General features: G+C 43.0%; 1 protein-coding gene across 2 annotated transcripts in view; it reads left to right on the top strand.

The window, feature by feature from the left end:
* Nucleotides 1-15762, top strand: part of UNC79 (unc-79 homolog, NALCN channel complex subunit) — a 180364-nt gene that overhangs the window by 99312 nt on the left and 65290 nt on the right. For both annotated transcript variants that reach the window (XM_025206315.1, XM_006025493.2), the window contains 3 exons: nt 3808-3915; nt 9957-10073; nt 12757-12840. In XM_025206315.1, coding sequence (XP_025062100.1) covers nt 3808-3915; nt 9957-10073; nt 12757-12840 — 309 coding nt within the window. The remainder of the gene's footprint in view (nt 1-3807; nt 3916-9956; nt 10074-12756; nt 12841-15762) is intronic.

Genomic DNA, 15762 nt, shown 5'->3' with positions numbered 1-15762 from the left:
CACCCCTAGGGTCGGCTGTGGCTGCCACTACTCCTCCATCACCAAATTTCCAAGCCCTGTGGGCCAGATAATGTGCCCCTGCACCCAGGATTTCACCTGCATGCACACAGATGGGTGATGGGGCCCCATCAATGACACATGGGGTGCATCTACACATGATACTTTACTAATGTAAAGTATCCACATGATACTTTACTAATGAGCATTAGCCTAAGTTAATGCTCATTAAGGGTGCATCTCTACACATGCACCCTTAATACGCATTAAAAATGGTGAATTTAGGAAAATGGAGGTATCAAATTTAAGTGTGAATATTTAAAGCGCATCAATGCACGTATGGATGCTTTAAAGCACATTTAGCTCCAAGTCAGTCCACACACAGCATTAATGTGCTTTAATGCCTGCATGTGTAGACGCCTGCCTAAACCCACTTAATGCACATTAAGTGAATGTGCATTAAATTTAGGCATGCTTAAATGCATGTGGGGGGGGGGCAGGGCCCAATCCTGTGCTTGTGGGGCTGGAGATGGGCAGCAGGGCTCAATCTGGAGCACATGGGGGTGGGCACAGGGATGGGGATGGATCGTAGGGACTGATCCTGCATGCATGTAGCTGGGGGTGGGTGGTGGGGCCCAATCCTGCCCATGCTGGGGCTGGGATGATGAGGCCTGATCCAGTGCAGGGGGGGCTAGGGCTGGGGCTGGGCTGAGACTGTGGGCCTGATCCCACACGGGACTGTGGCCACCAAATGGCATGTGAGACTGGAACCTGATCCAATATGCGTTGGATTGGGCCCGTGGAATGGACCCAGTCCAGAGACCCACACTGCATCATCTGGCCCATGGAGCAAAAAGGTGGGGCATCATTGGTTTAGGACTATGCAGACTGCTGGACTTATTTTTCAGTAAGAGCAGGATTTAGGTTCTGAGATTTGCTCATATTTCATTCTCATTCACAAGCTTCTCAAGAAACCTTTGCAAACCCCTCTTACTGGATAACCCCCTATATCTAGATAACTGTGAACTGCAGTATATGTTATACCTTTTGCTCAAGCCTGCTTTACTGGGGGAAGACCTGGTATTTTTGCAGTACCCCTGACTAAGCCAGCCTTAGCACAAAATATTTCTGCTTGGTTTCTCATCAAGGAAGAAACTGTATTTTATCCAACACTGTCTGAAAAAAAATGTTAACTTTTCCTGACTCCAGTTTTTCTCTACATTTGGCAGGTAGTGGACTGGTGCCCTCAGTATTTTTCACTATTACTTGGAACTTACTGTTACATACAGCAAGTATTTACATTCCAGGTTTAAAAGAGAAAATATTCTTTAGACTAAAGAGGTGATGTGCAATGTTTGGGTATTCCACAGTCCCACCCTACCCTTAATTTCCATTAATTTCCATCATGTAACAGTTATATCTCAGTTTTATAAGGGGGTTGGTGTTTGACTGGAATCAGAGTGTTGGTGTTCTGTCAGGCTAGAGGCCTAGGCCAATTGTGGTTGTAGAGAGCCAAGGAGGCAGTGCTGCCGTGTGGAAATAGGAATGAAATCTTTAGCACAGGTGCACAGAAGAAAATGGGGGCACTTACACTCATACCTTTTCGGGCTCTACCTTTTTGGGCATGCAAATCAGTGACATCCTGTTTTCCTTTTGGGACATTCACAAACACCTTTTGAACTGAGCTTGGAATGGTTGTGAGAGCTCTGACACGTCGGAGATACTAGCTAGCCCCGTACCTTATGTCACGCACTTACATCTGGCATGATAATGCATTTCTGAATACATTGTTATTCAGGGCAGAAAGCATAAAGCATTCACAGTGTGCTATTAAGGGCCCCTCCTGATGTGCAGATAAAGGCGAAATGGGATCTGATGCATGATCCACACAACTGTGTTTCCTGTCATGCCACACTTGCATGGCATGAGGTGTGCTTGTGGGATTGTGCTTCAAATCCCATCATGCCTTATTGCTGGTGCAGAGGGAGCCCAGGATCATGGTCCTGGGCTCCCTCTGTACCAGCAAGTAGCAACCTTCTGTGGATGGGAGCTGCCTCAACTGACGGGGCACCCAGTTGCAGGGGCATACCATGTGCTTCCATTGCTAGATGCCTTGACAGCTGATCCACGCTTCCAGCTGCGGGGCCATGCTTGGCCACACAGTCAGTTAATGGCATGATAGGAACCAGCCACAAGGTTACTACACATTTTCTCTGGAATAACCTTGTGGCTTATTCCTTCTTTTATAATGCTGTTGATTGCTTTAATGTGTGGTCGGCTTACAACTTAAGACTTGATTAACTGGTTAATCATACCTTAAAAGTAACATAGCAGGGGTCTAAATGACCTGAGTTTCTAGTATCATACTTTGCTGTTAGTGATAAAGGTTATTTAATGCATCTTTTTACTTGAGCATTCTGTTTCTTTTGTCATCCTGAATAGTTCATTAGTCTGTAAATATAATAATTATAGTTCAGGTAAGCATACTTGATATTGCCATCATGATTTAATAGTTGCTCTTCCAAATGCTTATTGCAGGATGCCAAAGTTCAAATACTATAATACCTTTTGGAAAGGATTCAGACTTAATTTGTTTCCCAATGGACTATCTAAATGCCCTGTTCCTTCAAGTGAACTGGGTACAGTTTCCTGCTTCAGGCTTTTTATAACCCAAATACAAATTCATGTTTTCTTAGTTAGTTTACTCTTGCCTAAGGCAAACAACACCACTTAGAAAAATGTTTCATTCTGTTCCTCTCATGGTGAAAACCCAAGCTGTTTCAAAAACAAAACAAGCCGCCAAGAAAGGGAAACCACAACCTGCGCCCCATGATGTTACTGTAAAATCATATGGTTTTTAAAAATAATAGTTTGGGTTTTGGTTTTGAACCTTTAGGAGTTTTCTGTGTGGCTAGTAGACGCCTGGCAGATGTGCAAGTGAAGTCATGATAGGATCTGCTGCAGGATTGCGCAAGTGAAGTCATGATAGGATCTGCTGCAGGTCTGCCACAATTGCCCTTCCTGCCATGCCACATGTGCATGGCAGGAGGTGTTATTATGGGATTCAGCATCAGATCTCATCACACCTTCTTGCTGGTGCAGAGGGAGCCTGGGATCACAATCCTGGGTTCTCCCTGCACCGACAAGTAGCAAGCTTCCACAGCTGGGAGCCTTGTCAGCTGTGGGAACATACCCCATGACTGGAAGTCCCAGCCTGGCCACACGTTCAATTAGTGGCATGATAGGAATCAGTCATGAAGTTACTACACGTTTTTTGTGTAATAATTTTGTGGCTTATTCCTTGTTTTATCATGCCATTCATTGCTTTAATGTGTGGCCAACTTAAGATGGTTAATCAAGTCTTAAGTGTAATATGTGCCAGGGGCTTAAGAGCAAGAAACTTTTTATTTAAATGAAAAATGAGTTTTCCTTGAAATCATGTGACTTTAGGAGGTATGGCCTTACAAAGAATATCAGATATTTCAAGAGTTATGGCAATCAATCCTTTATACTGGTTTTATACAATATTAATGTATAAATTATATTGTACACGTGGATTATATTCTGCATAATATCAGAATATTCTCCAAGGAATTTACTCACAAATCTCCCTTGAAAAGTGATTTAGAAATAGCTTCCTCTGCTCTTATATCACCACACATGTCATTCCTTTCAAGCCATTTGAGGTGCCAGATGGCAAAGGGAACATTGAAAAGATGTACAAGTACCAAGTGGAGAGAAAGTTGGTGAAAAATATACACTGATTTTTAAGTAATACACTCAGAGTTTAAGCATCATTTCCATGCGCAGATCCGGCTGCTAAAGGACTTTCAACTCTGGAAATGCCAAGAGAATCATCTTCTGCTCCAACACTTGAAGCAGGTGTGCCAGAGACAAGTAGTCACTCTTCCATATCGAGTAAGTTTTCTCCTGGATGCAAGAACTGAAACTTAGTCATTGCATTTGCACCCCTAGCATATGTCAACATCTGGTACATTACCTTCCTCCAAATTTTGCACATGCCTGGAAGTATATTTGTACAGTGTATAGTTAGATTTGTTAGTTTCCTGAGTGGCAGCATGATGCTAACAATTAGAAGTTACAAGGTTTTATTGTGACATAGACTTCATAGCATTTGGATTTCTTGCTCTATATAGTGAGCCTCCCACTACAGAAAGGGCGTGGACAAATTAGAGAGAGTCCAGCGGAGGGCAATGAAAATGGTGAGGGTGCTGGGGCACTGGTGACACATAGGGGGTGCACAGGGGTGCACATGCACCACCTGAGAGTGCTGGTGCACCCCCTCACAGGCCATGCTCTCCTCTTAGGCGATGGGCAGGGGGGCAGGCGGGGGCACCAGTGTCCCCCCTGCAAGCGCCAGCCAGGGAGTGGGAGTGCCTGGATGAAGCAGCTGCGGTGCTCCTGGAAGTGCCGTGGCCCCTTCCCAGTCGGCCTGATTGGCTGCAGGAGGACCTCTCCCCTGGTCTGTGAGATTGACCATGGGGGAAACCCCCCTTACCCCGGTTGCAGGCTGGTCACTGCGGGGGGACAACACATGACCCCCCTGACAAAGGTGGCACCAGTCAGGGTACATGACTTAAGAGGAGAGGCTGAGTGAACAGGGCTTATTTAGTCTAGAGAAGAGAAGACTGAGAGGGGATTTAACAGCAGCCTTCAACTACCTGAAGGGGGTTCCAAAGAGGATGGAGTTGGGCTGTTCTCAGTGATGACAGACAACAGAACAAGGAGCAATGGTCTCAAGTTGCAGCAAAGGAAGTTTAGGTTATTAGGATGAGTTTTCTCACTAGGAGGGTAGTATAGCACTGGAACAGGCTATCCAAAGAGGTTGTAGACTCTCCATCCTTGGAAATTTTTAAGACCTGGCTAAACAAATCCTTTGGCTGGGATGATCTACTTGGGGATGGTCCTGCTTTGAGCAGGAGTTTGGACTAGATGATTTCCTGAGGTCCCTTCCAACCCTAATTTTTGATGATTCTATACATTGTACATCCTTAAGCAAAGATGGGACTAAGAAAAAGTGGTGCCTGAATGTAATGTTTCTCTCATGTGGAGTGTGCATTGTATAATGAGGAATACCATTGTCTAGGGTCTGCAGACATATTTAAATGACAGGAGAATCAGGCCCATATGGTGCTAGGGAAAGCTCAGTGTACTTACTGACATTTTACAGCCACTGACTTTAATGGAAGCAAGTTTGGGGCTGTAAAATAAAGGATGTCCAATCCAAAACTCAGGAGAGTTGGGGGAGTTCTTTACCTCTGCCACAAGCTTCTCATGTGAGCTTTGGCAAGGTACTTAGGGCAAATTTACAAAACATGTTGAAGCACCTAACAATGGCGATAGGATTTACAAAAGCATCTAAACAGATGCAATTAGATCCTAACTCCCACTGACTTCCCTGGGAATGAGGGGCTTTTGAAACAGAACCAATTACAATGCTGCACCTGTATTTCAGGATCTTAAATACCTCTATGAAACTGGCTTTGGTTTTAACATGCCTTGGTTTCCATCTGTTAAATGGGGACAATACGTATTCCTTTGTCTATCTTGTCTATTTAGATTACAAGCTCTTTGGAGCAGGGACTCTCTTTTACTGTGTGTTTTTATATTGTTAATACAATGGGGCCCTGATCTTGCTTGACAGCATCAGGCATTTCTGTAATACTTAGTGTTACTTAGGCAGCTTATTTATGGACATAAAGACTACACATTATCAAAAATTCTGATTAGAAAAAGTTCTTAAAGAATCTGTCTTCTCTAATAGAGATGGCTGTAGAAATGGAGAAACTAAGACTAGATTGTCAGCTGGCAGAGGATAACACATACCAGTTCCCTTACAGTTCGGAGGTTTTAAAGTTATCTATAAATAAGGAGATCGTGGAAATATTTATTCCATTATTAGAATCCTATACACAGACTGTTACATGCTTTTCTGCAACAATCAATCTGGCTCCAATACAGCTTAAAGGCCTGAGCAGCTTTTTTCATTGTATTGCCATTTTAAATTACAGCTGTCCTTAAGAAAGCAGGTAAATAGCTCTGGAAACCCAAACCTGCTCCATACCATTCTGATTATATACAAAATGCATGAAAAAAAACTTTAATTACAATCATAAAATCTGGTGAGAAAGTTCAAAGAGAGAATTTTCTCAGTGTTGACCGTCATCTACACTCCAAACAATGTTCTTGATTCTGGAGTTAATTGCTGTTCTTTCATCATGAAATTATGTATTTGATAAACTGATAAGGCATCTATATATAATCCTTGCACTGGATTTTATCATTGCATTCTCCTAATTTGATGTGAATGGCAGCACAAAAGGAAAATAAGTCAAATATTGAATGGATTCCCAATTTGGTTCCATTTTACAAGTTCAGTTATGCAAGATTTGGTTTACTGCAGGGTTGGATAATTTTGTTGTAATTGGATCAGACCAGAGTTTAAACAAGCTTTGGTATATTAAAAGCATATAAATAAGGGGAAAAAAACTACCATACTTCACAGACTGAAATGTTTGAAATTGTTTCATCTTGCAGATTCCCAGTGAATGTTAACATTCTGCTTATTAAAAGCCAAGTGCTAGTTTTCATTTTGTTAAAGAGTTCTCTGAGGTTGAATCCTTGTTGAGTTAGAGACTGAATCAGGACTTGAGATCTTAGCACATGAAAACTTTGGGAAAGTTTAGATCTCACTTTTTTTCTCCTCTTTGCCTTCTCTGTCAATGTGAAGGACAGTTAGAACGTTTCTGAAAGCATAGCTGTTTATTTTTGGGGAGTTTACAACTGTATGGCCATACATTATATTACTGCTGTTTTTAAACTGAATTAGATGTAGCTACAAATGAAGATTGTCATAATAAAACCTTTTTGCTTCAGTGGGTGCATCTACACATGTACTTTACTGAGGAGTAGACTAAGTAGCAGTAAAGTGTCACAGTCTACACATGTGCCAGTATTAGGGCTCAGTAAACTAATTAACTCCGCTGTAAGATAGCACTATTCCTGACAGTACTATCTTATGGCAGAGTCATTAAGTGTGATCAAATGTGCATGTAGATGGTGGCTGCTGGGCTCCTGCCAGCCCTTCTGCTGCCTGATGCTGCCACTTGGAGCCTGGGGATGATCCCCTATTCCTCCTGCCAGCCCAGGTTTGCACCGCCCCAGCTCAAACTACTGCTGTCCCAGGCACACGTATAAACAGTGTACCTGGGAGCAGTGTACTCCAGCTCAAACAGCTGTGGAATTTATTGTGTCACGTTAATTACATGTGTACATGCACCAAGTATTTTGCTTTAAGCTCCCAGTTCTGGAACATATTTTAGCATATGCTTATTTAACATTGTGACAGGGGGCAAACTCCCAGATTCAGTCACAGTACTGGCCCGCTCGCCTGTCTTTGGGCAAACCACCCACCTTACTTGTCTGCCATGCCTTGTTATAAATTAAAGATATTAATTAGGTGGGAGGCTGCCCTTTAAGTGCCATGATGTCCAAGGGCAGTAAACACATGACTCCTACCTTCCCCCATCATGTCCAGTGCCTTGCAGATGTTCCCGTGAGTTGTGCTATGCTCTAGCTTGAGGCCAGGCCCAACTCAGCTCAACATTAGGCCTCTCTCATACTGCCCTATGCAGGGTCTCACACATACCACCCCCCTTCTCACTGGGCCTCTAGCACTCTTTCACACTGCTTTCACACTGCTTTCACCAGGCCTTTTCCACTCATTCCCCCTTACTGGGCCAAATTCACCCCACCCTGCTCCCGTGAGCAACCCCAGAGGGCCATCAGGCTTGACTCTGCACTCCTTGGCCAGCCCTGATGCAGCCTTTTGGGCCTCTCCCATGACCCTCATCTGAACAGTGGGTGGGCAATTAGCAGAACACTGGGCTGACTCTGCTCATGGCCCCTCACTAAGTAACACTGCCCACTAGTTCACAATTTTAGGGCTGATGACTCACCCCTTTCACTTGTGATTCTATCTCTGTGTTGCCTCTTATGGCCTCAGGCATCCAAAGGCTTACCTGGACCTCTCTGCCCCTTTCTCCCAGGGCCTCAAGACACTTGTCCCTCAGCCAGGGCCTCAACTCAACTCTCGCCCCTTCCTGGGGCTCCAAGGTCTTATATCCCAATGGGTTCAGGTGTCCCTTGCATGGGTGTGTCTTGCTCCATTACTCCTCTCCAGGGTCTTGCACTCCTATGGACTCAGGTGCCTCACATGGGTGTGCCTGGCCCCACTCCTCTCTGGTTTTATAAACCCACCAGTTGGTGAGGGCTGGGTTTAAGGCACCCCTACTCACCTTTCACTGGGGAGGCAACTGGCCTGGCATTTCTTGGGGGCTGTTCCACCACAAACAGCCCTGCCAGGCCACCCTTCCCTGGCAGGGTGCAGTTTCAGGTCATGCCCAGGACCAGGAGCCTCCTGCCATCCCCAATAGCTCCTTCCCTTACCTCCAAGATGTTCCTTGACCAACAGGGCAGCCAGGTGGTGTTGCTCCCTCAGCTGCTGGCAGCAAACTGCTGCCCCAGTCCTGAGAGACAGGATCTTAAATGGCTGCCTCATATAGCTGGCCTGCACCTGTCTGCTGCCTGATCTCCTCCTTAAAGCAGCAAACACTGAAGGTGCTCTGTCACTCACCTTCTCCCTTAAAATTGGTTCCTGGGGGGAGGCTTTTCCCTGCTGCTTGCAAAGCAGGCTCACATGGAGCCTGTAACAGCCCTTAAATGGTGAACACCCTGCTGATGCTTTGCCACAAATATGCTTAAACTCTTACTCAATATTTAAGCACATGCTGAGGTGCTTTCTCAAATCAGGACTAAGAGTGTGTAGGGCCAGACCATTTTCTCAGTATAAGCCATAAAATTGGTTTAATTGATGGAGATACATTGCTCAGACAATGCATAAAGTGGATGGAGCATGCTTATTTTATGCAATCCTTCCTGTGGAAGGGAGGAGGAAAATGGTAGGTAGGAAGTATCCTATCAACTATTTCTCTTTTTCATTTGAGCGCCAGGGAAACAGATTATAACACTGATCTTATTAGATAACTGTTAATACTAATTACATAGCCATTACATACTCATTACATAATGGCTAATTCTGGGAATATTGTCAACAAGTAACTTTCAGTAAAGCAAACAGTAATGTAGTTACAAAAATATAATGAATGACTCAGGGATGTATAAAAGTTGGTTGGTTTGGAGGGGCAGGAAGCATCTTTTACTATTTAGATGCAGACCTGTTTACAAGGTGTTACTGAGCCACACTACCCTATTGGGGAAATATAGTCCCTCCTTGAATGACAATGCCCAGGGTGGTATATCACATAAACGGCACACCTGCCACTTTGCAGACTGGTGAACAGGATGCGGTACAAAGCCATATTTCTTACTCACTTTCTTTCCTAAGAAGTGTGTAGAAGGAGCAGTCATTGTGCTCTGTCAAATACAAACACCATGATTTTACCCCCCGTAATATGTTGTGTGAGAGAGGCATTGCTGAGGAAGAAACTAACTGTACCATGTGCACACAAGTCTGGGTCAGGCACAGTCTGGTTGCATGTTGAGGGATATTTGTGGTAGTTTCTTAAGCTATGGGGAGTGTCTAATAAAGTTGGTCACTTGAATGGATTTCAGGGTTTTTTGTTTTGCTTTGTTTTTATAAAAATTGAAGGCCAAGGAATGCATGGTAGATAGTGTAGGTGAAAGCCTAGATCCACTAAAGTTCTTTGCCATTGGCTTTCATGGGCCCAGAATTTCACCCTACATACTTATGAGAATAGACTAGATTGCCTGAATAAGATCATGAAGTCAAGCAGTCAGTTTTCTATACAGAGGATGGCCTTTCCTATTTCATGCAGATGGGTAAAATCAGGAAATAAGGAAAGCGCTTCGAATGTCATGTGTTTCTCTTAACTCTCTTGTATATTTTTGATTTGCAGCTCAGTTTAGGCAAATGAAAAGGGGTTCCTTGGGAGCTCTGACAATGAACCAGCTAATGAAGAGGCAGCTGGAACACCAATCTAGTGCACCCCATAACATCAGCACGTGGGATACTGGTGAGTTATATTTCTCTATTATTTTTGTTTCCATTCCCTTCAACCAATTAATGCCTGTATAGATTCACTGAAAATAATGTAAATGAACATTTCCATTCTGCCAGTTGAGAAAACAACAAAGCTCAGGTCTACAGTGGAATTATACACAGTGGGTTAGATCTTCATCTAGTGTAAATCCACATTGCTCCATTGTAATGGGATGTTACACCTGTGGTACAATGTGTGCTATGGTTTTATATGCGGCTAGGGTGAAATCCTCATGTGACTGAAGTCAATGAAGCATTATAATTGATGTCAGTAGGATTAGGATTTCCCCCCTAGTATGAGTGGATCAGTCTTAAAGGTATTTTTGCAATAATACTGGAATACTAGATTTATACACAGGCTCTGGGAGGGGGGGGGGGGGCACTTTCATTGGAGCAGGTTCGAGAGCTGCTCTAGTCAAAGCGCTCAGAGTGTCTTGTGTATCAACATCCCTGCTGAAAAATGGTGGTGGGGGTGCTTAAACTAAAGCTTGTTGCTGGAATCTGCTGGAGCATGGTAATTACGCTGCATCGAAGCAGCCTCACTGCTTGTGTATAGGCACCCCTAGGTATTAACACTTTATACCAAAGGAAGCCTCATTTTTCCGTGGGCACGGTTTTGAGATTCTATTGCAAACCTGTGCAGACTCATGGGGCACTTTTACACATACTCTGATGCGTTCTGATTAGAATGTGTTGGAGCAGGCTCCAGAATCGAGAACACTACTGTGCTGCAGTGTCTCACGTATTCAGTGTCCCTGAGTTCCAAAATGGTGGTAAGGATGCTTTAACTAAAGCCCCGTGCAGTTCCATTTTGAAACACGGGATGCTGAATACACAATGTGCACAAATATACATGTGTTTTATTTAGAGCACCTCCCAAGAGCCACTCTAATTAAAATGCCTCCCTGCCCCCCCACCCCCAAGCATGTGCATAAGTACCCATGAGGTTTCTATTCAGTAATTCACCTAGGTCAGGTACATACATTATCTGCTTTTACCCTCGCTCTGCTTCTGTCATTTGCTTAGGACAAATGATTAGAAACCGGTTTATATTCCATAACAGAACAGAAATTCATCACACAAACTGGTCTATACCCATAACAGAACAGAAGTTTGGCACACATAGACTGGTTTAAAAATGGTGGAACCCTGCCTAAGATTTGTCCCCCCCACCAAAGGGCGAATGTGTGTTCTGTTCGCTACCCATCTAAACTACACTGCTTACAGAAAATTGTATAGCTTAGATTCCGACTTGGGCTTTTCGAATGTATCTATCCAGCCCTAGGGTTTCCATTTTTCCTCCCACTTCTAGTGAAAAGTAAAGCAGACAATGAAAACTGAATTAGGTGGGTGCCAAGGAAAGGGTGCAGGATTTAAAACATTTACATGCAACATAGCACTTTGTCCAGTGTCCCCACTGCTAGGTTAGTGGAAACATTGAGTTCAGAAATTGGTCTTAATTCAATATTCACCTTTAATCCCATCAGTCCCAACCTTGTTTCTGAGGCACAACATCTGTTCTCAGAGTTGCTCTTTCTGCATTCCTCCTCTGGGTATTGCTCATTACTGTGGTCTTGATTCATGAAGCACAGAATTTGTCAGTGAAAAATGTCCATGAACATATCAAGTAAGTTTTCTCCTGTAGACCTTTCTGATGTCATCACTGGTACAAAAACCTTAGTTTCTAAACTAGTATTTTGGAATGATACAATTTTCATCTCATATGAGCTATGTAGCCTATCTTCCAAGTCAGTATTCTAATCACTATATTTTTGTGGAGCTCTGCCTTACTATTCTTAGTTGTGACCACAAGGCTTCTTTTCAATATTTATTGCTTTTCTCCAACATACCTCACTTCGAGTTAGTTCCTCCATTGGGTGAAGGTGCTAACTGAACATTTATTTTCAAGGGTACTTTTGCACTGTCCAGCATATTTCAGTTGTTGACTTCAAAATCAAATCATTGTTTAAGGTTTAACACATGTTTTAGTGTAAATGCTAGGGGTGGTTGAATGTCATCTTTGCGTCTCACAGACCACAAATTTGATATAACTAGTCTTCATTAGAGGGTTCTCAGGCACAGATATGAGGAAACAGAATCATGATATTGCAAGCAGATGACAGTAGGTCACTTTATGGATGCTTTATGTTGTCTGCATTGATCCTGATAAACTGAGTGCTATACTGTACCTATCTTTATTCATCTCTCATTTCAAACTGCTCTTTTCCAAACTGTTTCTCTACAAAATAATCTCATTGTGTGTCTTTCTTATACCAGCACAATCTTTTCTTGAACTACCAATCCCTCAGCATCCTTAGACATTATCTTCCATTCTCTGTGATTCTTAACATCTTTCATTTCTTTCTGTATCCTTGCAATTAGCCATTCTTTCCTTATCAAATGATCTTGACTCTGAGCTATCCTAAAAGGCTTCTTTTGATACTGCTGAATCTGTGCCCTGCTTCCTCTACGGACTTCTTTTTTTCTTCTTCTTTTCTTTTCTTTCTCTTGTCATACTCAGAAAGTTAACCCTCTTTTTTCTAGCTGTTGTGCACTTGTGTTTTAAAGTTGTTTTATGAGTTTGAGTGAATTTGTGGTGTTGGTAACAGGTGCCAGTTTAATAGTACCAGAGACTGAAGTCATGTATTTATCCACAGAACAGATACAGCATGGGAAGCGGCTTTGCAATGTCCCTGTTTGCCTAAACCCTGACCTGGAGGGACCACCACTAAGAATAAGAGGTTAGTTCAGTGTGGTAATAGCTTGTTATGGATATCTACCTTGGCTAAACTTGAACTGATGACTTGGAAATGAAAGGTTCCCATTACCTAAGTCACTGAGTCTTTATTCCCAACTTTTGGAATTCTCTATTCTGACATGCAAAACTGTTCGGCCTTCTTTACAGTTCTGCAAAGAGTAGTGAATTAACTCTTTAGACTGAATTGCATCTTTTCTTGCTGTTTAGCACAAGATCACTGAGAAGTATTATTTATTAGCAGCTTAACCATGCTCCTTTTAGGTAGCCATGGTTATGTCTACTTTCAACATTGTCACACTGAAGTATAATCTGCAGCTAGAGATGGCATCAGTATAACTTCCAGAGTGATAATAAAAAAAGGAAGGCAAAGACTAGCTAGACATATGCAAACAAATTCATATTTCTTGCATTCTGAAGTTTCCCATACCACTGAAGGGTTGCAAGGACTGCCTAAAACATCTGATGTGTGGAAAATAAAGTTTCCAGTCACACTTAACAAAACAGTTGTTTGTAAATTTTCTTTTTTTCATGTCAGCAGCACTCAGCACCTTCCCCATGTTGTGAATCCACATATCAGTAGGATCTTATGTAGATCATTTGGTCTGAGAGTAGACACTGAACTTGCCTTCACAACAGCAGCTTTGGAGCTGCACACTTTGCATCTCCATGTGTTTACAAATTGATTCTTAAATTATTTGCTTTAGTAATTTCCCAGGTAATTAAACCAGGCACACTGGTCTGTGATTCCCTGGCTACCGTGTTAGCCTTTCCTCAGCCCTCAGGAACCTAACTTGTTATTCCCAACTTTCCAGATATTATTGTCAATGGCTTTTTGTTTTTTTCAGCTACTTCTTTCCAGATCCTGAGATCAATAACATCAGGCCTTGCTGACTTAAGATCATAGGAAAGTAGGACTGGAAGGGACTTCATAAGGCCATCTAATCCAGCCCCCTGCTCAATGCAGGATCATCCCTGACTAAACCATCTCAGCCAAGTGTCTGCCTAACCTGCTTCTGAAAAGTTTGCTAGCATAGAGAATCCACAACTTCTCTAGGTATCCAGTTCCAATGCCTGACCATTCTCAGTCAGAAAAAGTTCCTCCTAATCTCCTAAAGTTCCACCTAAATTTCCTCTGTTACAGCTTGAGATTGTTCCTTCTAGTCCTGTCCCTTACACTCATAGAGAAAAGCCTATCTCCACTTCTCTATAACCTCCCTTCAGGTATTTGAATACCATTATCAAATCCTCTCCCAGTCTTCTGCTCTCTAGGCTAAATAACCCTAGTTTTTTTCAGGCTTTCCTCATAAGTCTTGCCTCCTAGGGCCCTGATAATTTTTGTTGCTTTGTGCCGGACTCTTTCCAAACTGGCCACATCCTTCTTGAAGTGTGGGACCCCAAAATGGACATGGCACTCCAGGTGAGGCCTCACCAGTGCTGAACAGAGTGGAAGAATCTTTTCCTTTGATTTGCAAGTGACACTCCTGTTAATACCACCCAGGATGCTGTTGGCTTTTTCTGTAAAAAGAGCACACTGTTGGCTCATATTCAGCTTATGGTCCACTGTAACCCCCAGGCCCTTCTTTGCAATACTGCAGCCTAGCCAGTCAATCCCCAGTCTGTATTTGTACATGAAGTTATTCTGTTCCAAGTGCAGGACTTTGTACTTGTTCTTGCTGGATCTCATCTCACTGATTGCAAACCATTTCTCCTGTATATCCATTCTGGATCTTAGCCCTCCCCTCCACAGTGCCCACAATTCCACCCAATTTGGTGCCACCCACAAATTTGCTAAGTCTGCACTCGATCCCATCATCCAACTCATTAACAAAGATGTTGAACAATATCAGACCCAGGACAAACCTCTGGTGAATCCAAGTTGATACTTCCTCTCAACTAGACATTGAAAACCACTCCCTGGGCATGTCTACATGACATGCTTACTGTGTGGTAACCTAACAACACTGTGCAGTAGCATGCTAGTCAAAAACCATGTTAATAAGCTACTGTGCTGTGTTTTAGGCTACTGTGCAGTAACCATCAGGAAAAAAAACATGCGCCAGTGTTACTGCGCAGTAAATGTAGTTATTGCGCATTCAGTTAGTACTTCATTAAGGCTAAACTAAATGTGCAGTAACTACAACACATTAATGAATGTATAGACACTTCCACTGAGTATGATGGTCCAACCTGCTAGGTATCCACCTTACAGTAGTTTCATCTAATCTGTATTTCCTTAGCTTACTAATAAGAATGTTGTGGCATACTGTTTCAAAAGCCTTACTAAAGTCAAGCTGTCATCAGCAATCCCTCACAGTTGAGGATGATTGTCTTCCACAATTGCTTTATCTGTGGGTCTGAGGATGGCTGACAAGGCCAATCTGGGATCAACAGACTCTGCTGCAGTTCAGGCACATGTTTCCATGAGGAATGGGTGGCTCCAGAGTCTTCATTCAGTCCATGACACTGTTTCTGCCATGCCTGCTTTTTCATCTCTTGTCATTGTAAGATTTCATACTACTGGGATTCTTGAAGCAGAATCTTACTCCATTTGGGGCAGTCCTGGGTGATAGTCTATGAATTGATGTTGATATATTTTTTCAAGCTGCCTTGTGGATGTCCTTTAAGCACTTTCCCTGCCCTCTTTAGTGTATGATTTGACTGAACTGGAAGAATAAAACTTATTTTGGGAGTCGAGTCAGACATCTGACATGGCTGACCCATGATGTCAGATTATCATTGTCTCAATGCTTGTAGTGTTTGCTTGCAGAAGGCGCTAGTGTTGGTGCATCTGCCTTCCCACTGGATTCAAAGGATCTGTCTCCTGTATGTTGTACACATCTCAGCTCCATACAGTGGATGGGATCATGACTGCTTGATAAACCATGAGCTTGATTTTGGATTTGAT

Source organism: Alligator sinensis, unplaced genomic scaffold (assembly GCF_000455745.1).
Source record: "Alligator sinensis unplaced genomic scaffold, ASM45574v1 scaffold47_2, whole genome shotgun sequence".
In the NCBI taxonomy this organism is placed as follows: domain Eukaryota; kingdom Metazoa; phylum Chordata; order Crocodylia; family Alligatoridae; genus Alligator; species Alligator sinensis.
The sequence above is the reverse complement of the archived record's forward strand: the minus strand, read 5'-3'. Positions and strand labels throughout refer to the sequence as shown.